This window comes from Leuresthes tenuis, unplaced genomic scaffold, assembly GCF_036924035.1.
Source record: "Leuresthes tenuis unplaced genomic scaffold, fLeuTen1.0.hap1 SCAF_21, whole genome shotgun sequence".
In the NCBI taxonomy this organism is placed as follows: domain Eukaryota; kingdom Metazoa; phylum Chordata; class Actinopteri; order Atheriniformes; family Atherinopsidae; genus Leuresthes; species Leuresthes tenuis.
Window position 1 is genome coordinate 15,851,328 of NW_027325375.1, and position 22,858 is coordinate 15,874,185.

Here is a 22,858-nt window from a genome sequence, read left to right on the forward strand (position 1 = left end):
ACAAACACGATGGCACAATGCCTGCTTGGAAGTCTCTGCTCAGATGCTCCCTCAAGGCACTACAACAGAGGACAAGCTCAAGCTATTTAATGTCTGTAAACTACTCCGAAAATGTTATTAATATTATTATCAAAAATGTATTTGAGTGATTCTGATCAAATTCCTAAATGTCACAGGATTGATGTTCAGCATCTGATTGTAACCTTTCCTATTCTGTGGAGATATTGTTTTTAATAGGAAAGAAAAACACTAGATAACGCAAAGCAAGTACTTCTCAAATTCCAAAAAGTTGAGATGATGTGTGAAAATGTAGATACAAACAGAATGCAGTGATTTGCAATTCTTTATTAAAGTAAATGTTTATTCACAATAGAGCTATTATAATATGTCAAATGTTGAAGGTGAGGCATTTGACACATTTTAAGCAAAACATTAATCAATCTAGAATTAATAGCAGCAACACACCTTCAAATATTGGGAAGAGGGTTACAAATTGCTGGGAAATTAAGTGATCCTAGCTAGATTAAAACATTGCAACTAATGCGCGTAATTAGAGACAAGGCTAAAAGCCAGATTCCAGAACTTGAAGCAACTAAATACTTTTGATGCATGGAATCCATAACATTATAAAGAAGTACCAGTACTGTTAAGCAGCTTGAATCCTATATCAGACAAGAACAAGGCAACGTTCTTCTCCGGAAGGTCCAACAACAGAGACTTTTACAGACTGTTATTTAAAAGAAGAATCAATGGTACACAGCAGTAAACATGGCCTTTTTTATTATTTGTTAGTGGTAAAAGATTTACTTTCATGACCCGAGCCAAACACAAATTTACTCTTTCCTGAGAGCATCAAATTGTCCACAGAATACTTTATTAAGAAAATATCTATTACAATAAAGCTGTTACTGTTACGAATTACATCTATTACTGTGAGGTGCATATAGTACTGGTGTACTGGTGTAACCAGATCAACAACAGCAAAGAGTTACACAGATTTTGAAAAATATAAAATCTGTTCTGTGAAAAGATTCCCACAGAATGGCACTGTCTATGTGAAATATTGTTTCTTAAAAAAAGAGAGAAAAAAAATACATTACATTATAATGCAGTGCTTTCCTATCAGTTTTCCAATCAAATAAGTTCAGTATGAAACATAAACTTGTGAATTATATCAATGTTTGTCAAAAAAGTAATAATAGTAATAAAACTAAAGCTAACAAATAAAGAAAGAATAAATAAATATTTTTATGACTTGTGACGTATGAATTGACTGAGGAGAAAAATATGGAGAAATTCCAAATATATCATCTTCCTACAGTTTGCTTTAAGAAATGTAGATGGAACAAAAAAGTATAATACTTTATCAATCCTCAAAACTAAATTGTATTGTTGCAGTAATTAAATGAGTTAATTAAAAAATAGATAAATAAATAAATAATAATAAGATGAGCAAATGGTCAAATAATGAGGCTACTGCTGTGGACAGGAATGGCCTCTAAAGAAGAGTTGAAGTAGCCTCTATCTGAAGACACTTCATTTTTTTAATCACGATGTTGGGTGATCAATTAAGACTCTTGACAAATACATGGCAACTCCAAGATCTTGCTGCTCAATAGCTCTCTTCAGTACAAATACAGTGCACCCGTTACTGTTGAAATTTGCCTAATCAACCTTCCTATAGTCCTATATTTGGAGGGAAAAGATTACCATTTGTTTTGTTTTTTTCAATGGCTACTTTTCTCCAAGAGTACATCCTCTTAACAAGTCAGACACTTTGGACTACATTGTGACTGATTTTATTCTGAGAAGGTTAAATTAATTATTTGAATGCAAGACTCTGTTAAACAAGACTTCAACAGATGGTCAAGGGTTTGAGTTTACAGCCACAAAAGCAGGCTTCCATATGAATTCATCTGTTCTATAATCATTGTTGGTCTCCCATACTCAAACATGTCAAATGAAAATATAATACTTATCAACTCTGACTACACACTGATTTGTAATAGAAAACAGTAAGAGTTAACTTACTGGACTCACAAATAGAGAAGGCTCTTCTCATACTGACAAAAAACTTAGTTTCATGAGTCTCTTCGGAAAGCTTTGATCTACTGTATCATCTTATTGTATGGTAAGTGACTCAACAACAAAATATAATGACATTGACAATTACTCTCTGAGGAGGCTTTTTAGTACCAAACAGAACTTGGTGACCCCAGATAAAATTATTCTCCTGCCTCTTTGGCTCCTGGGAGCCCAGCTAATGAGTCCTGTTTGTTATGTCATTACCCAAGGATGTTGGTTAATGACTTTCTTTATGACAAACAAAGCTTTTACAGTTCAAGCTTAAGCCTAATTAATCTCATCTGCATCCATTAGAAGGTTGTGCACTCTTGCAATTAAAACTCGGGGGTAATGGGAAGGGATACTCAGTGATATTAATGAGTCATTAGTGTTCTTTAAAACGTCAAGTTAACCCCTTCACAGCCAAATATTCACCTTCTGTCTGAGCAGTAATGTGAAATGTACCTGCAGTCTCAGCTGCTTCACCTACTGGTTACCTCTGTAAGACCACCATTTTACAACTAATTGGGTTTCTGTTACTAACAGAAGATGTCATGAGTTAGAAAAAACGGTTGATCCAAGATACAAAGTGGTTTGTAAAATATACATGGTCAGGGCTGACACATTTTACTCTTGATAGGTCATGATCCCCGTCATGTCACATGACCTGACCCCACAGAAAATAACAAAAAATGTGTGGCCATCTCACAAGCTACAACCATTTTGTACAACCAGATGTAACACTAACGTTTTTGGGGATGTGGATAAACCAACCTGCCCTCACCTTTTTTAACCTCCTAAATCAGACCATTTTCCCTGAGAAGACAGAATTTACGTATGTTAAAAAACAAAAATTCTTATCCATTCTTTAAAACATTTATTTTTCTTGAGCGTATGAGTTCATTATTCAATTATCTTCAATTAAACAAGCTTGTTTTATGGTTGCAACGAGTTAGTTATGTAACCATCTTGAGATTGTGATAATGTATACTTCTATGCCGTTGCCAAGAGATAACAAGACTTTTTTCTTAAGTTAACAGGTTGATATATTTAGTTAATTTAGGCGTATGGAGTATGGAAGCTGAGATAGACCATGCATGAAATGTTTCTTTTAATATCACTATCTCAAGATCACGAGTTGATTATATCATTATTTTAGATTCTAGATGATAAAGCTTGTTTTGTTGTGATAATGGATACATTTCTGTCATTATCTCAAGACAACAAGGCTTGTTTTCTATAGAAAATGGGTTGATATATTTTGTTGGTTCAGCCTAGCAAAGTTAATTTTCCTGTCACTGCAAACAGTTGGACCACATGATGGTAGCTTACAAGTTGTTTAAACTCGTTCATAGGCCCACAGATCACACTAGCTGTACTCAGTAAGAGTAAAATTAAATAACTGCAGGCAATGTTGCTCTCCACTTCCGTAACAGGGCTTTCCTATCACCGCAAACATAGAGATGGCCTGGAGTGCTGCAAATGACGAAGTAGAGCAGAGTCAGTGTAACTGATATCTTCACCCACAAACCCCACATCATGTATTTAAAAGCAGACATTTGTTAAACTCACTGCAGCAAACAGAATTACACATGCGTGACATACTATGATACATTATCGCCAACTGTCATAACAGCAATACTGAATGACAAAAGAGGATATTCACACAAGGACCACTAATTTTCAAGCTCATCATAATCATCTTATGAGCTCAAAAAAATTAAGTTGTGGTTATGCGAAACAGACTTTGCTGTTTTGAGATAATATCAAGATAACGACTTCAAAATGAATAATTGCAACACCATTTGCCACTCACCTTCCAATGCTGTACCTCCCTCTGTATAAAAACATCCCAATCTTCTTTCTTCCTTACCAGATCATTGCTTGTTTATGTCCTGTTGGTCATTGTTGAGTTTTGTTTTGTAGATTTCTGTTTCCTTAGATTTGTTGCCCTGCAGGGCCTCTAGTTTTGTTCTGTCATCAAGTTTATCTCTGCTTTTTTTCCCGCTGAGTGTTCTTGTGTTTGAATCCTCTTTGTACCACAGACACAACACATTGCGTAAAGATGTAGTCAGACAAATCACAGCATAGAGCGACATAATCAGCTAAATAAATAGGCTTTTCTTGGTCTAGTTAAAGATCGTGACAGTAGGATGCTGGAACCAAAGACAGGGATGAGACATATTCCTTTTGTTTTGGGGAGAATTTTAACATTAGATATTTCTTATTATGCCACCAAAAGAAATGGCAAGTTTCAGATTTTCTGACACTGTTTGACCCTTCTGAATTATGATGAGATAGGAAAAGAGTTTAATTAATTCATTTAGCCAAGCCCAGCTGCCATCAGTTGCTAGGCAGGGTATACCCTGGACCGATAACAAATCTGTCATGGGCTCAACACAGAGACAATTGAAACAAACAACCATGCACACTAACACTCACACCTTAGGTCAATATAGAATTACCAATTAACCTAACTTGCAAGTTTTTAGACTGTGGGAGGAAGCCAGATTACCCAAAGAGAACTTATGCATGCACAGGGAGAAGATGCAAACTCTCTTCTTGCTGTGAGGTGATAGTGCTCAACTATGCAGGTCTCCTTCAGATCAGAGATCAATTAGACATGGATATCATCCATCCATCCATTTTCTATACCGTCAATCTGTTAATCGGGTAGCGGGTGGGCTGGAGCCTATCCCAGCAGTCATCGTGCAAAAGGCGGGGTACACCCTGGACAGGTCGCCAGTCCATCACAGGGCCACATAGAGACAAACGAGACAAACAACCATGCACGCGCACACTCACTCCTACGGACAATTTGGAGTCACCAATTAACCTAACATGCATGTTTTTGGATGGTGGGAGGAAGGTGGAGAACCCGGAGAGAACCCACGCATACACGGGGAGACATGGATATCATAAAAACTACAAATTAATATAGATTCATGTTGTTGGTTATCAATGATTAAAACTTGATGAATATATCCACTAATAATCCTGGGAGTATTCAAAATTTTACCTGAGTCATGATGTTTGATAATCGCTGCTCCAAGATTGTTAGAGATTTTATAGCATTAAGGACTTCTTTGCTCTCACATTGTTGAAGATTATGCCACACAACAAAATCACAAGGGATTGGAGACATTTCATGCAAAACATAACAAGGATTTATTGCAAACATTAAGAAACAAAACAAACATCCAGTGGTCCTGTCTGAACCTGACTGTTGTACATTTAAGGCCTCAAAGCTGCCAAATAGCCACAAGAGGGCAGTAATTAATAAACTAATGATTTTCCTGACACAGCCCAAAAATATGTTTTCAGATGGGGATAAGGATTTTCTTTGGAGATGTGCACAAAGACAAAATCAAAGTGCATCTTGTAGCAGCTTTTATCAGTTTAGCATGTACAAAATGCACTAGTTTCCGGTGTTCTGTTATTGTTAATACATGCAAAAGGAAGTTTCTTTGTGTGTGAAAACAAAAATAATTTAACATAACTTGTTGATTTACAGCTGCTTTGCAAGACTATGTGAGGGATTCATTTCCAAATAAAAATATATTTGAGCAAAGGTTCCAATTGCAAAAGTATTGCACTGGATAGCCACGTACTGTGATTGCATGCGGAAACTCAGTTTGTAATAGTTGGGCTGAGACTTTACTGAGAGGAAAGAGCTCTTCAAAAAATCAGAGCGTGACAGACAGGTTGTCAAGGCAGATGTTGTTTCTTTCTCTACAGTAACGCACCAATGTTCAGGATCAGCAGCTTCTCTTGAGTGAAGAACAGCATGACATATTCAGTGCTGAGGCTGCATTTTTTACACAGTCATTTGTCCATTACATTAGTCTCTTGCACCCTGCAAACTCACAGACAGTTCATTTTTGCAGAGTTACAGTGAAAGTTTGTTTGCCTGATGGAAATGCAATTTAATGTGCAATAAACCTTTCAAAAAAGATAGGACGAATAAATACTCATTTTTATAATGCATCCGAATAACTAATAAAATAAATCAACATTCTGAAATAATGTTGTTAGTAAGAGTGTCCTAAAAAATATTATGATTAATTTAATGATCCAGTTTCACTTCCATCTGTTGTAATGAAATCACAGAGGAAGATAATGGCCTATAAGGCAATTAATAATTCACTGGTTCCTTTTCAGATTGCTTATTGAAAAGGTCATAGTACAGGAGATGCAGTAGTCATGCTTGTTCCTTTAATCTGTAATCATCTTGAGAAACCTAAAGCATGTGTTTAAGCTCTTTCATCAGCTCTTTCATCAGCCAATAACTTACTTTTCAGTAAGTGATCCAGTTACAGTGGAACCATTTGGAAATAATTTGGAGTAAAAAGTCAGATTGTATTTTTGTTTCTTAGTTCAGGGATTCAATGTGTTATGTTGAATTGGAGTACGGGCCGGTTCAGCAGTTTCTTTTCGTTTGTTTTTTTGCCTTAAAATTTAAGCTGCATTGTCAAATTCACATTCATTAAGATATCATTGGTCAGTCTCTGCTACGCATTTTCCTGACTGCTCATAATAAGAATATGCTCAGACAGTAAATCTTCTGATAAGTCCTCCCATCAAAAAAGGGTTTTTAATCATGGGCCAGGTATGAGACAAAAAGGTTACTTTTATGTTGTCTTATTGTATCGTTTTGTTTCATGTCTTATCCAATACTATCTTATAGTGTCCTGTCCAATCTTATCATATCATAGTCATTGTAATTAAACTGAAGCCACAGTGGTTTTTTGTGTCAGACATACAAGCATATGAATACCCTCTATTGTGTTGCACAGATATATAAAAAGCGGGATATTACAGGAAATATTTTAAGTCTTTGACACCAGATTAGGTGAGAATTCCATTTCATTTGAGAAAGCATGGTTTCTTGATCTTCAGTAAGACATTGTATAATCATTTGGTCACTTTATAATCAGTGGTCTGTCTTCATAAAAAAAGAGCATGGTATGGCTTAAACATTAAAAGAAATACACAATTTTTAAACATGAACTTTTTAACCATCTGTGCAGTATACTAATGAAACAACCAACTGTCTTCAACAAGAGGTTCCTCCAGTTCCACTGCAGTAAGGACTGGTACCAAGTGCTGTTCCTAGCTAACGCAGTATCCTTTTTTCAGTGACTATACGAGGAGACTTCTTTAGAATGAAATAGATTGTCTGCATCTACCTCTTACACTTCATGCATTTTTCTGTTTCCTTCTAACTGAGTGGTTCAGTAGTACATAGTACAATAACCAACAACCTGTCTAAGCAAGACAGAAGTGACATGAAGTGACATATTTGTAGGATTTGTAGGTATTGAGTTTTTGAAATGTATATTTTGAAAACTGTCTTGGTGCAGGAATTACATCTTCATCAGTGTCACCTTCCCAATCATTCACAGAATGTGAAGGACGTTTCTGATTTATGTCAGATTATGTAATCTAAATTTAATATCTGTACGCTGTGCCAAAGAGAGCATGACTTGAAAAGGGATTTAAGTTAATTTCCAATAAGAGATAAAAATTGAGACTATTTCTTATCACTTCACTCAGATTTTGACCGGCAGGGCTCTGGTCTTAATTACCTGAGCCTTCTGCATAGACTGTAAAGAAAGAATTTTCTGTTCTTAAGCCTCGAATATTCTAACAAGTCCAAACAAAATACAGTGACGACATGCCAAAAACAGAATTCCCTGAGAGAGCATTTAAAATCAAACCACCCCCAACAAAAGATTCAGTCCTGCCTGTCCAACTCTAGGGAGTCTCTCTAATGAGCTCCATTTGTAATTACATTAACACCGAACACCAGTTAATGACTTTGCTTTTAACAAACAACCTTTTACTGTTCAACTTTAAGCTTAATTAATCTTATAAGAAGCTGTTAGAAGCCCCAAACTTGCACTCTAACAATTAAGATGGGAAAAAAGTGATAATTAGACATAAAGGCTGTTCTGGAAAGCTGCAATTTGATCTGAAGTAAACACTGCGGTTGTCATCCTTGTTTAGTCACAGGTGTGTTTCACCAGTTACTTAATAAGCCATCGCTAAACTTCTATTCTACATTGTGTAATGCCTGAGGATTTTGCCTGCAAAATCTGGAAATGGGTTTTCATTTCTTTGAGATCAGAGTGTGAAGTGTAATGATGTGAAGTGTGAAGAATGACAGACAGTAGAGAAGCATTTACCTCAAATAGTTTATATTCTTTTCTATTTTCCTATATTTTGGAGTCCCAAGTGATGTTATATGAAATAGATGGTAACCCTTATATACTTTGCTTCACATTGAACAAATTTTCTATCAGTCAACATAAAGTATCACCTTATTCATACTAATTTGTTTGATTTTAGGAACTGTGAAGAAATTAAGTGCCTTTAAAATGACCAAATCAACATTAGATTTTAATTTACTGAATAATATCTAATTAAGTCAAACTGACATATTGCACAATTCTATTACTTGATGTACATATACAGTAAGTGGTGTGCAGTTGCAAAAGTGTGGCCACCACTGTTAAACATTACTGTGTGAAAGATTATTTGTTTTTCAGAATCAGAATCAGAATCAGCTTTATTGGCCAAGTATGTGAACACACAAGGAATTGGACTCCATTTTTCTTAACTCACAATGTACATAACAAACATTCAACTAGAAAGAACAATGACAACAAAAAACAATAAGTTAAAGAAAGTTATAAAAATAAATGAGTGGTGTGTACGGTCTGGCATATATATATTCCAATATATACATGTTATGTTGTTTGCAGTGAGGCTTATGCTGTTAATTTATGTAAAGGCAGTATATTGAGCATACTGAGCATGATATGACATTATGAGACATATAAAGTGCAAAGTGAATGATTGATTTTGGAGTCAGGGGGTTCCTGACACTGAGTGACTGGTCAAGTGTTCATCCGTGTGACAGCCTGGGGGAAGAAACTGTTCTGTACTGTGTTCTGTAGCGCCTGCCAGAGGGGCCAGAGAAGTTCAAACAGACTGTGTCTGGGGTGTGATGGGTCTGCAGAGATGTTACCTGCCTTTTTCCTGACTCTGGATGTGTATAAGTCCTGGATGCAGGGCAAGTTTCTCTCTGAAGTCCTAATTGTCCGTTTCAGTCTATTCCTGTCTTGTTTGGTGGCTGATCCAAAACAAACGATGATGGAGGTGCAGAGAACAGACTGGACTATTACAGTGTAGAACTGGATTAGCAGCTCCTGGGGCAGGTTAAACTTCTTGAGCTGACGCAGGAAGTGCATTCTCTGCTGGGCCTTTTTGACTATGGAGTCGATGTTGGGTGCCCACTTTAGATCCTAGGAGATGGTAGATCCCAGAAACTTTATTGAGAATGGTGATGTGGGGCAGTGTGGGGGGGTTGCTCCTGAAGTCCACTGTCATCTCCACAGTTTTGAGCGTGTTCAGCTCCAGATTGTTCTGACCACACCAGCTGGCTGAGGGCCAGCTGTTCCACCTCCTGCCTGTATGCAGACTCGTCACTGTCACCGGATGAGGTCGATGACCGTTGTGTCATCTGCAGACTTCAGGAGTTTGACAGATGGGTCTCTCGAGGTGCAGTCATTTGGTGTAGAGAGAGAAGAGCAGTGGGGAGAGCACACATCCCTGGGGGGTGCCTGTGCTGATTGTCCAGGTACTGGATGTTATTTTTCCCAGCCTTACCTGTTGCCTCCTGTCTGACAAGAAGTTGATCCACTGACAGGTGTTGGCTGGGACGTTGAGCTGGGTGAGTTTGGAGTGGAGGATGTCTGGGATGATGGTGTTGAACAGTAAGCTGAAGTCCACAAACAGGATCCTTACATATGCCCCTGGGGTATCGAGCTGTTGCAGGATGTAATGTAGTCCCAAGTTGATTGCGTCATCCACTGACCTGTTTGCCCGATATGCAAACTGCAGGGGGTCCAGCAGGGGGCCTGTGATGTCAACACCAGTCTCTCAAAGGACTTCATGACCACAGACATCAGGGCCACGGGCCTGTAGTCATTTAATCCTGAGATACCTGGTTTCTTTGGGACCGGGATTATTGTGGAGTGTTTTAAGCAGGAGAGGACTTCACACAGCTCCAGTGATCTGTTGAAGATCTGGTTGAAGATGGGGGCCCGCTGGTCAGCACAGACCTTCAGGCAGGAGGTTGACACGCTGTCTGGGCCTTTCTGGTCTTCAGTTGCCTGAAGAGCTGACGCATCCTCTTCACAGATCCTGATTGTTGGTGGGGGGTCAGTAGGGAGGGGTGAGGGTGTTGCAGGGGGTGATGAGGTTTGTTTGATGCTGGAGCCGGTGATGGGTGTGAATGTTGGCTTCTCAAACCTGCAGTAGAAGACATTCAGGTCGTCAGCCAGTTCACAGTTATCTGCAATGTGGGGGAATGGTCTCCTGTAGTTGGTGATCTCCTGTATACCTCTTCACACTGACACAGGCTTGTTAGCTGAGAACCTGTTTTTCAGCTTCTCAGTCAGTGCGGTTACATGCGGGCCATTGGATCGGGCTAATGGCTAAATTACAATAAGATTTAGTTATTCAGCTCATGTAGACACCTTAATCTGACAAGAAATCGAATCGGATCGGGTTACTTGCGATCGAATTAAGACCCCGGGATAACTCAATCCAAATGCCCACTTAACATGCATGTAGACGACAGTGGATCGGATTGAGCATTCTGCACATGCTCGAGATTTTTTCCCGCGATTGTCACCCAGAAGTCGAAGGAAACGATATTACTGTTGTTGTCGCCGCTGTCAGAAAGAAACAAACAACGCGATGGAGAATGTGCCATTGTGCATTGCGTTTGTGCCATAACCATGCTCATCACAAATGTAGAGGGATGTAGCTTCATCTTGCTCTTCGTTCGCCATCTTTCTTGAATGCCTTCATTTTGTTGTTGTTGTTGGTGAAGACTTCAACCGGAAGTGGCTCTATTAGCAATAGTCGAATATGGGTACAGCGCTACCTGTCGTACTGCAGTATTGCATGCTTTGTGCCAGTGATTCACTCACTGCCATATATCCAAGGATAATTACCCTTGCTCAGATAAGGAGCATAACCCAACTATAGCTATAATCGAGTTAATCTCATCATGTAGACCCACTGAGTGTAGCACATCTTTGCCACTTTGATCTCCTTTGTCAGCGTGTACCTGATCGTGTTGTACAGGACTCTGTCCCCGCTTCTGTAGGCCTTGGCCTGACGTAGCATCCTGAGTTTAGCAGTGAACCAGGGTTTATTGTTGTTGTATGTGCAGAAGGTTTTAGTTGGCACACACAGATCCTCACAAAAGCTAGTGTAGCATGGTCACAGTGTCAGTGAATTCGTCCAGATCTGTAGCAGCATCCTCGAATACACTCCAATCTGTGCAGTCAAAGCAGGCCTGTAACTCCAGCTTTGACTCTGCTGTCCATCTCTTAACAGTCTTCACGAGAGGCTTAGAAGATTCGAATTTTAGGAGAAGATGAACCATGCAGTGATCAGAGAGCCCCACAGCTGCATGGGGGACAGAGCGATATGTGTCCTTTAAAACAGTATAACAGTGGTCCAGAGAGTTTTTGTCCCTGGTGGGACACTCCACATGTTGTCTGTATCTTGGCAGTTTCACGGCTGAGGTTTGCTCTGCTAAAGTCCCCAAGAACTATGAGCAAGCACATGGCGTGTGACATCAAAATTACGTATTTCCACCTGGCGCTCATCGGCTATTATGTAAGTAGAGGTGAGAATGCTCAAGAATTTGGAGGTGAGATGGGCATCATCATGCCTATTGAAATTTCAACTTCTGCAACTTCTTCTACACTTTTGTCGTAGAGTAGTGTTATAATTGGCTTTGATCTTAGACATTATAAATTCATATTCTGTATTTTCCTAAATAACCTATGTTCCTAGCTGGTACTTTTCCACTCTGCTCATACTGCACAACAGATGACCTTAAATGGTCCAAGACCTTAGAAGGACATAAACAACAGAATATCTCTATTAGGGCAGATAGGTCTGGTACATTAGATCCACGCCTAAAACAGCATTCACACACACACACACATTGTTTATCACATCCAAAGAACACAACAAGGACAGCAGTTGGCCTGAGCATGTCACCCAAAACTGGCCAATTATACTCTGACAAGTGTGAAAACAACTTCTGTGAGATAAAGCTGAATATAAATATGACATGTTTCCGGATAACGGTGCAGAATTTCCTGCGGGAGCTCTGGCACTCCGAGTCCAGCGCTGCAATATACTTTACTTGTGACCACTAATAAATACTTTTTTAATAAACGATTTCTCCAGCTTGTTCTTGAGCTTCCAATGAAAAAATCGGGCTAACAGTAGTTAGCGGTAACCTTCATGTAACAGCGACACCTCTGTGATGGAGAAGATTGCAATTACTGGTGCATCGACTACTGTTGTTGATATTATTGCTGTTTTACATAGCGCCACTATATATGGCCGGCACGACACTGTGATGTCATCACACGAGCCATCGCGGCAACCATACTGGGGCCTTTACACAGGCCTGAGGTGGGATGTAAACACCAACCAGAATAAACAAGGAGAACTCCTGCAGTGAATTTCAAACATGTGTATCTTCTGTAAGATCAGTATTGTAAGTATTGCATGTGTTTTTAATTGGAAATAGGAAATTGTCAGTAATTTAAAAATACCTAGGTCAGCAGTTATATCATCTTCTTAATGGTATCCCTTGGTTTTTGAGACGCTTTTAAGTTTATGTTTTGAAGATTTTTTTTTTCCTTTTGAAATCGTTTCCCCTGTTTTGAGAGTATCAGTTATTTAAAGTTTTGTAATATTTGTTAGCTGCTTAGAGTAGCCCATGGCTGCTGATTGTTGGGTCAAGATTTGTAATTCCAATTTTTAATTAGGCTTTGAAACTTTCAACACCCAGCACTTCCCAAAGAATGTGAACAAGTTAGATGGTTAATCAATTCAATTCAGTTTTATTAATAACAACAAATGTCATCTCAAGACACTTAAATAATACAGTAAAATTAAAGCCAATTGGAGTCCGATTCATTGTAATCATAATCCAATGAAATCCATGGTATAAACAGGGGGAAAAGGAAAGCAAGGAAAGGTGTGTCAGATGAGGTCCCCAAGCAGTCTAAGACTATAGCAGCTTAACTATGGGATGTTTCAGGATCACCTGAGCCATTCCTAACTATAAGCTTTATAAAAAAGGAAAGTTTTAAGCCTAGTCTTAAAAGTGGAAAGGGTATCTGTTACCCGAACATTTACTGGCAGCTTATTCCACAGGAGAGGGGCCTAGTAACTGAAGGCTCTGCCTCCAATTATACATTTAGAAACTCTGGGAACCACAAGTAAACCTGCAGTTTGGGAGCAAAGTGCTCTGTTAGGAAAATATCTTACAATATCTTAAAATATCTTACAGCTTGGTCATTAAGAGCTTTATATGGGAGGGGAAGACTTAAGTTTTATTCCGAATTTAACAGGGAGCCAATGACAGGAAGCTAAAGCTGGAGAAATGTGATCTCTCCCATTAGGTCTCATCAGAACTCTGGCTGCAGCATTTTGGATCAGCTGGAGGCTTTTCAGAAAATATATGGGACAACCCAATAATAAAGAATTACAGTAGTCCAATCTTTAAGTAACAAATGCATGGACTAGTTTCTCTGCATCACCCTGAGACAGGATGTTCCTGATTTTGGCAATATTACGAAGGTGAAAAAAGGCAGTCCTAGAAACCCGTTTTATATGCGAGTCAAATGATAAATTCTGGTCAAAAATAACTCCAAGGTTCCTCACTGTAGAACTAGAAGCCAAGGAAATACCATCTAGAGTAACTATATAACTAGACAGTTTCTCCCTGAAGCGCTCAGGTCCAAAGATAATGACTTCAGTTTTGTCTAAAATTAGAAGCACAGTTCTGAGTCATCCAGGTCTTTATGTCTTTACAACATGCTTATAGTCTGACCGACCTATTGGTTTCATCTGGTTTCATAGATATGTACAGCTGAGTATCATCAGCATAGCAATGGAAATTTATGCCATGCTGTCTAATAATGGTACCTAATGAAAGCATGTATAAAGTAAAAAGAATCTATCCAAGCACAGAACCCTGAAGAACTCCGTGATTTACTCTGGTGTGCTAGGAAGATTATTCATTTATATGAACAAACTGGAATCTATCAGATAAATATGACTTAAACCAGCCTAATGCAGTTCATTTAATATCAATAACATGTTCAAATCTCTGTAACAAAATGCTGTGATCGACCACATCAAATGCAGCACTGAGATCCAACAGGACAAGCACAGACACAAGTCCACTATCAGAGGCTAAGAGGAGATCATTGGTAAATTGCACCACTGCTGTTTCTGTGCTATGATTCATTGTGAATCCTGACTGAACCTCTTCAAACAGGTTATTTCTATGTAAATGATCACAACTGCAACTATTTTTTCAAGACCTTTAGACAAAAAAAGGGAGTTTGGATATAGGTTGATAATTGGCCAACACTTCTGAATCAAGAGTAGGTTCTTTAAGTAAAGGTTTAATTACAGCAACCTTAAAAGTCTGAGGTACATATCCTGTCAACAAAGACAGATTGATCAAATCCAATATGGAAGTGTCAATTAGGGGAAAACCTCCTTGAGCACTCTAGTTGGGATTGGGTCTTAAATACAAGTTGATGGTTTCAAAGAGACTATTGCTGTTGTTAGCTCAGAAAGATCAACTGGGCAGAAGCTGTCAAAAAACAAATTCGGTTCTAAAGATAGTTCTAAAGCTGCTCTACTTGATGATACATCAGGGATAATAGTGGGAATGATTCCATTAATCTTCTCGCTGACAAAAACAATTTTATTGATAAAGAATCTCATGAAATCATCACTGCTGAGAGTTAAAGGAATACCTGGCTCAACAGAGCTCGGACTGTTTGTCAACCTGGCTACAGTGCTGAAAAGAAACCTGGTACTATTCTTATTCTCTTCTATCAATGATGAATAATAAGCAGCTCTAGCTTTATGAAGGGCTTTCTTATACGTTATTAAACTATCTTTCCAGACTAATTAAGACTCTTCTAAATTATATGAACGCCACTGTCTCTCCAGTTTTCTTGTCGTCTGCTTTAAAGCACGCAGCTGTGAATTATACCAAGGAGCCAACCCCTTCTGACTGATTACCTTCCTTTTCAGAGGGGCAACATTGTCCAGTGTTGTATGCATTGAAACTATAGTGCTGTCAACAAGAGAGTCAAGTACTGCTGGAGTAAAATTTAGGTAGCTGTCCTCTATCATATCTGCACATGGCAGTGAAGAAAAGGATGGTGGAATTAACTATTTAAAACTGGTTACAGCATTCTCTGATAGACACCTTCTATATGTAAAATTCTTCTCAGAAGCTTTATAGTCAAGTAATGTAAATTCGAAAGTTATCAAAAAATTATCAGACAAGACAGGATTTTGAGGGAACACTGTTAACTGTTCACTCTCAATGCCATAAGTCAGCACAAGGTCAAGGGTATGATTAAGGCAGTGAATAGTCCTGTGAACACTTTGAGAAAATCCAATAGAGTATAATATAGAATTAAAGTGAATATTCAGGCTGTCATTTTCAACATCTACATGAATATTAAAATCACCCACTACAATGACTTTGCAGGAGTGACTTAATCAATCTGAGACTTTTGAAAAAAAGTTACCCTAAATCCTTTCAGTATCCTAACACCTGCATTCTTTCCTCTTTTTCACTCTAAAATTGTGAAATACTAACAGGACTAAACATACTCACTAAACTTTTTGACCACTCCTGACTCCTTTTCCTTTGAATTCACAGCTGTGTCCTTTGTCTTTTAACCCAGTGGTTCTCAAAATGGGGTTGGTTCGCACTGAGGTAGCAATGAGTCACAGTTGACAGGGTATAGATAACAAAAGGAAAAAAGGGCCAGAACCTAAGCTGAATTCATAGAATTTGTTCAGTGAAAATAGACAAACAAGTGTTGTTGATCCTATTGCTGTTTTACATCAGCTGCTCCCCCCTATTGTGAACAATTATTGATTTTTGGCTTCTGAAAAGAACTATGCGGGAAAGAGTTTATAATTCAAAAAGATCCAAATCAGGACCACGGTAACTGTATGACTGCGATCCTGGCATGCTCTTGATTTATGCATAAAGGGAAAAGCAGTATTTTGACATCCAGAAGAAAGTTCTGCGGGCTGATATTGTGTAATGCACTCACAGCTGTAGAGGAGGTAATGAAAATCATGTTTTCCAGTTGTGTCATGCATGAAGACATTACAAAACATCATTTCATGAACAGGCAATTTTTTGCTTTCTGAGTTTTCTGCTGCCACATTATGGAAAATGAAACAGATTCAACTGTTTCAAATGAGACAGATTTGACTTACACAATAGCACTACTTGTTCTACTCTCCTACAAATTCCAACCTCCTCTTATCCCCAGTCAGCAGCAAAGTTACAACCAGCTGTAATCTACAAACAAGCATTTACAAGCAAGAAGTTCAATTCAGTTGGTGATTGATGGACTGTGAGACATCAAACACTCAGTAAGGAGTCATGGTGAAAATGTTCTATATTAAGGAAAGATGAAGGTCATTTAGAAAAAGAACTGGGGTTCAAATTCTCAGAGACAAAAAAAAAAAAGAAATATCCCCAAAAGCAGCAATACTGCATCAGAAGAAAAAAAGTTCCTCTTCCATTCAGATATATTCCCTAGTTTTCAGTTGGGCTTTGGCTTCCAGACATTCATATATAGAGCATGACGGTGAGTCATCACTTTGCATAAGGCAAGGACAGTTGATGCTGAACTAAAGAACTCTAATGAATCTTTTCTTGTCTCCCCTTTTTTTATCTTTCTTTTTCTGTTCTTCCCTTTGGCTGAGCTCAGCTTAAACCCTGTCCCTGCGTCCTTACAAAGTCACTCAGCTGGATAAAGTCATTTACCTAGATGAGGAGGAGCTAGAGAGGGGAGCAAAGGGAGGTGGTACAGAGGCAGAGAGAAAGTCTACAGCCACTGTATTTATTAAGGAGACTGCATAAAAATTAAAGAACAAAGAAATGATAGCGTGACAAGAAAACACAGAGAGAACACTGAAAGTTGAAGTCTGAATCCATTAAAAAGGGAAATTGTGTCTTTTTGACAAACAACAGAACATTGTGTCATCTCTGCCTCTTTAATAATATCCCAGAACCCCCCCAAAAAATAGAAAAATCGGTTAGTTGAAGAGCGAGAGGCAGCACAGAGAAAAGATCATATAGTCAAAGACATATGTCTTTTTCAAATAATTTTTTTTTCAAATAATAAAGACATTATCCACAGAAATCTTTGAGGATCAAAAATAGGCATAGGATCTCAACTTTATTAGCAAATGTGTGAGAAAATCTTTGAAATACTTAAAAAGTAATGAGGAAAAAATTGAGGAGAATGGCTTATTTCTCTCTGTCAGAGCTTCATATCACATCATCAGGTGCACAAACCTAAACTCTCAATCTCCAATCTCTCAGATGACACTGCATCAAGAAGCATCATTCATCAAAAGCTGATATAACCCCAAGGGCAACGGATTACTGAGGGAAACTTATGCCAAACACTACAATACAGTGTTACATAATCCATACCACTTAAACCTTTACTGTGCAATGAAGATGCATTATGTTAAACTTATCCAGAGTGGCAAATGCTGTCTTGGAGACATATGGTATGAACCATCATAGAATGAAAAGATGTAGCCAATTGAATCAGTATTCAAAATCTTTTATGGAATAAATGGATGCTTTCTGCTCCTGAACAAAGATGAAAAAGACCATGCAGGCAGCAACAAGTCTCAAAAGCAGGCTTCATAGTAAAGTTGGGTTGTGTCATTGCAATTGGCAAAGCTGATTTATCCTTGTTTGATGCCAGAATTAACACAGAATTACATTTTGACTTCATGATGCCTTCAAATCAAATAATTTCCAAGGGAGTACATGAACTAATTTTCAAAGGCAGTGCAAAACGACATTCTGCACTCATTACAAAGGCATGGCTGCATAAAAAGAGGATAAGGGTACTCACTGAAACGAGGAAAAAGAGGATAAGATTCATGAAGATGTGGAAGCAAATAACACTATGATCATTTAATTGGTAAAAGAAAAAAAAAACAACTTCCCTTGTCCTTTCCTAAACTTTTTTCCTAAACCATGATGGAAAATGGCATGAAATAAAGGAAAGATGGATGGGAAGGTTTGTCAGGATTTTGTAAAAGACAAATGTGTTGTAAAGAAAATGCAACTCTACTTATGGTAAGCACTCAAACTGCAGCTTTATAGATGAACAGCGAAAGTGCATCAGGCCATTGATCTATTTTGATGTCAAATACAGGTTATGGTTTATGGTAATATTGTTATAAGATATTGTATAAAACATCACTATGTTCAAAGATTGGTTTGGAATGAAATACGTGTCGAAAATGAAATAGCAGTTGTCACAGGTCGCTCATGTTCACGTAGCTCTTTTCAAATTTGTTTGTATGAATGCCAGTTAGTACAGCTGTTTGAAGGATTAAGTACTGCTTTGAATGTTGGGATGGAATTAGCTCCTTTCATATGTGATGATCCAGTGTTTTTAGGGAGATAGTGAAAGAAGCGCTAAAGCCCCTTTCCTCAGCATTTATATTCAGTCAGGCAGCGCATATTAAGGCGGCTTCAATGATATTTCTGGGTGATTTGGGAACCTTCCTGGGAACATAAAGAAACAGATAAATGAAATTTAAAAAACAATCCAACTAGATCCTTAGAGTGCAGTCCTGTGAAGCTGCTGGCTATTCCATAGACTCCTGTTACGTAGGACGTGCATGTACAGCACATAAATGCTTTAATCCTTTGACACAGCTGTCCTCATGATTAGGTCTATCTCTTCAGTCTTGGTATACAACATGACGGGGAATGTTACAGGGGTTTCAAACAAGTGGCATGTCACATTTTGATGTCCAATAGAACGTAAAATTGTCTCCTATATTGCTGACATAGTGAAAGACTCCAGGCGTGTAAAAATTTAAGGTGGAAATAAAGACTATTGACTTACTCAATATTATGTATTCAAATATCTTCAAATTTGCAAGTATGTTGCAAATTATATAAAGAAATAGTTATTTTTTAGCTTGTCTAGAATGGACCTTCCATTATATTATGGCATAACTGCACATCAAATTTGCTGTGACTAAATAATTTCTCTATTTATTGTCTTAAATATCATAGGTTCAATTGGAATCAGTCTGATTTATTTATTGACTTTAAGCATTCTTGAGTTATGTTAAGAAAACAGACTCCTTTATGAAATACAAAACAGCAAAACAATGCCTTTCTTTAGTTATTCTTGTCTTTACATTAATTAGTCTCTGTCCCTTCAAGTTAATTAATACTGCCAAACATTTTTTTATCCAGATATTTTACCTTTGTTTCAATATTTCTGTGATTTTAATGTAGACCTTTAGTTAATGGGATAAATTAGCTTTGAGTCATGCTTCATTCTTATTGGTTTATAAATCACTGAGTTTATGAAATTAACACTGCTCTGCCTTTCTGTCGTATTCATTCACAGTCAAATGAGTTTGTTTAGACCTTTTTTGGTGAGCTCTAGTCATGATGTGGTGCAATACTGTTGTTCAAAAGAAGTAAATGCACACACTCACACTTCCTTTTAACACAACTGTACGATTTCTCTTGGAATAATGCCTGGGATAGTGCTGGACAAAGTCAACATTCTCTGACAATGATAATAAAAACTACAGACATAAACACTGCTAATTCACTTTTTTGTGCTTTATTTGTGTTAATGTTGGTCTTATATAGCTATACAGTCACATGCATGGTTAGATTCTGTCTCTTACTTTTTCACTACTTTACTGATAAACTGACTTGGTGTCAAATGATGCAAATGTTATCTTTTTCCAGAGATCTGAATTTCTTGAGGATGAGGTTGTTAAAACATTTTCCAAGTGGTTTACAATTAATTATGACAGATTATTTCAGCACAGGATGTTCGAACAAGCAAAGCACTCCAACAAACATGCAATCCTCCTGTCCTTATTTTTCTCTATAATCACTTGCATTATGAACTCTTTCAGAGGATTAAAAGCAGCAGAATTTTGCCTCCTCTGCAGGGCTACCCAAGTCATGCTGTAACTAATTTAACACTAAGCCACCATTTCATTTCAGAATTTCAGATAAAAGCAATCCAGCCTATAGACTGTTTTCACTTAAAATTATCACTTGGTTTATTAGGTAAATAATACTTGGGGTGTGTGACAAACTTACAACTGCATAAGTTAAGATAATGCATGAATTTAATTCCTTTCTCGTTAAATATTTATATACAGTGTTTACAATACTGTTTCTAAATTTTCAGGTGTGCAACATGACTATAGTCATTTCACTTTTTTGGCTTTGTGTACATCCCAAACTCCGTCCTTGGATAGGTGCTGGCAATGATGGAAGTGATTTTTTAAAAACCTTTGATTCTGACTGGCAAAACCATAGACTGTCATTTATGTTCCATAGTACTTGTTCCTTTGCCATGTTGTCTACTCTGTCCTGTCACTCCACATCACTGGCATGAAGTTTCATTAACTCAAACTGCCACGTTTGCCAGTCTCGGGTCTGAGTCCTGCTCATAGCGGTAATGGTAGACCTCCATCTGGTCTCGACATGCCTCTCGGATGTTGTTGAGCCACCGTTTGATGCCTCCCCGGTTGAGATACAGCACCATTAGAAACACTACTCCGATCAGGGCCAACACAATACCGAGGAACACATATGAAACCGCTTCTAGGTTCTCGTTCATACAATCCACGTCCTCAGATCGGAGCTTTTCCACGAGGACCCCACTCTTAGCCTCGGGCTCACTGCAAAGGAGACGCCCAGCGTCCGGGCATTGGGAAGAGTTCTTTAACCAGTAGTAAAATGCTTCCAGTTCACAGTTGCACCGAAAGGGATTTAAAGACAAGTAGACGCGTATGCGCCTTTGCTGGTACAAATTGGTTATGTTTTCCTTCTCAACATTCTCTATTGAGTTATTTGTCAGCACTAACGCGTGGAGGCTATACATGTCTAATCTCTCTAATGGTATAGACTTCAGCCTATTTCCCGCCAATTCTAGCCTGTGGAGATTATGCAAATTTTCTGCGTTTAGCGCACTTGAGAGATGCGCAATGGCAGAGGGCAAAATAGTGTAATTTAAGTAGAGAAAGCGAAGCTCTGGTAATCCATGGAAAGCCCTCGCTGAGATAAACTCCAACTGATTGTGGCTCAGATCCAGTAAATGTAAACGGGGAAGTCCAAGGAAGGCATACGGTTCAATCACCTGTATCCCGTTATAGGACAGCGATAATGTCATCATTGCCAACTCCGTGCCATTGATAGTGAACGCACCACGAGGCAAAGTTGAGATGTTTCTCCCTTTAAGTATCAGAGTGGACGTCCACTCTGGCATGTCTCCTGGTAGGTCAGCGTCCTCCCCATTAGGGAGGCAGGTCACCGTCCCCGAGTCTCTGGCACAGATGCAAGACGACGGACAAGCGTCGTCCGACCGGACGGGCGAAAGTAACAAACACACCCCTGCTGCGTAATACAGACACCACTGATGCCAAACGAGAAAAATACATTTTGAATGGTAGATATTGTAAATAATCCGCATCTTTTCCCGACTTTTTAATTTCAAGGCAGGAGTATATTTATTGTTGTGTCGGAGGAAAACCTAGACGAACCACAGTTATCTCATGTAAACTTAAATAATTCCGGCATCGCTTAGTGGGAAAAATCGGAGCAGAACAAAAAAGACGCTCTCTCCATTGTCACCTCGATCTCGGTTTACCTTTCCTGGAGAAATGAAGTTTTGTCTCTGAGTTGGTTTTTTTTCTGCATCAGAACATTGGACATCAGCCCTGTGTGTCTGCACGGAAAGCTGCTGATCTGCGCTCCCTTGGTGGTATTTTTGACGCCTGTCACCGAAAGAGAGAGAGAGCGAGAGAGTGAGAGAGAGCGAGAGAGCGAGAGAGAGAGAGAGAGAGAGAGATACACAAGTCTCAGTAAGGACAACCAAGTCTTTCTGATTTTTGAATAATAATTATTCAAAAATAATAATTATTCGGAGTAAAGTATTGTATTGTAATAAATGTTACCATTGACCAAATACCAATAAACAAAGTTGAGTAATCAGTAAGGCCTATATGTCATTGTTGGGTGGTTGCTTTGTCATTTAAGTCAAAAGCTGATCTTTGTTATACTTCTACATCTATTATTAAAGCCTTAATCTGTGGCTTGTTTTGTTATTTACAAATTAGTTGAATTTATGTGGAGCGGAACAGTGGAGCCTTAATGAGAAATTTGCCAGTTATTTTCTATCAATTTTCCATAGGGAGGGAAAAAATTCTCACTTGTGTAGAATTGGTCACACTCTACATGTCCACAATGGCAAAATAAATGAATAAATTTGATTAAGTAAGCTGCATCCAAAACAGAGTTTGGCATTGATTTGTTGTTCTGGACTACTCATGGGACTTATCTGTCACTTACTCACTCTTATTACTTGGCCTAAAATAAGGAGATGAAAGAACTTAGTGTAATATTTAAGTCTGGAATTAATCAGGATTAAGTGATTTATGCTCTGATAAAGCAATTAGGTGGCTGGAAACTGTAGTATGAGGGTGCCATGGTGCAAAATTGCTGAAGTTCAAAACATCCATGTCAGGTGTGAAAAAGAACATTTTGACTGTCCCTTTACCAGTAAATATAGTTTGTGCCAGACAACATGGTTTGTAAATGATT

General features: G+C 38.3%; 1 protein-coding gene across 1 annotated transcript; it reads right to left on the minus strand.

Moving 5' to 3' along the window:
- Positions 1-20,396: 20,396 nt before the first annotated feature.
- On the minus strand, positions 20,397-21,792 carry tpbgl (trophoblast glycoprotein like). Its single transcript, XM_072375686.1, has one exon. It carries the CDS (start codon positions 21,726-21,728, stop codon positions 20,664-20,666), a length of 1,065 nt encoding a protein of 354 aa, XP_072231787.1. The 5' UTR covers positions 21,729-21,792; the 3' UTR covers positions 20,397-20,663.
- Between the last annotated feature and the right edge of the window lie 1,066 nt (positions 21,793-22,858).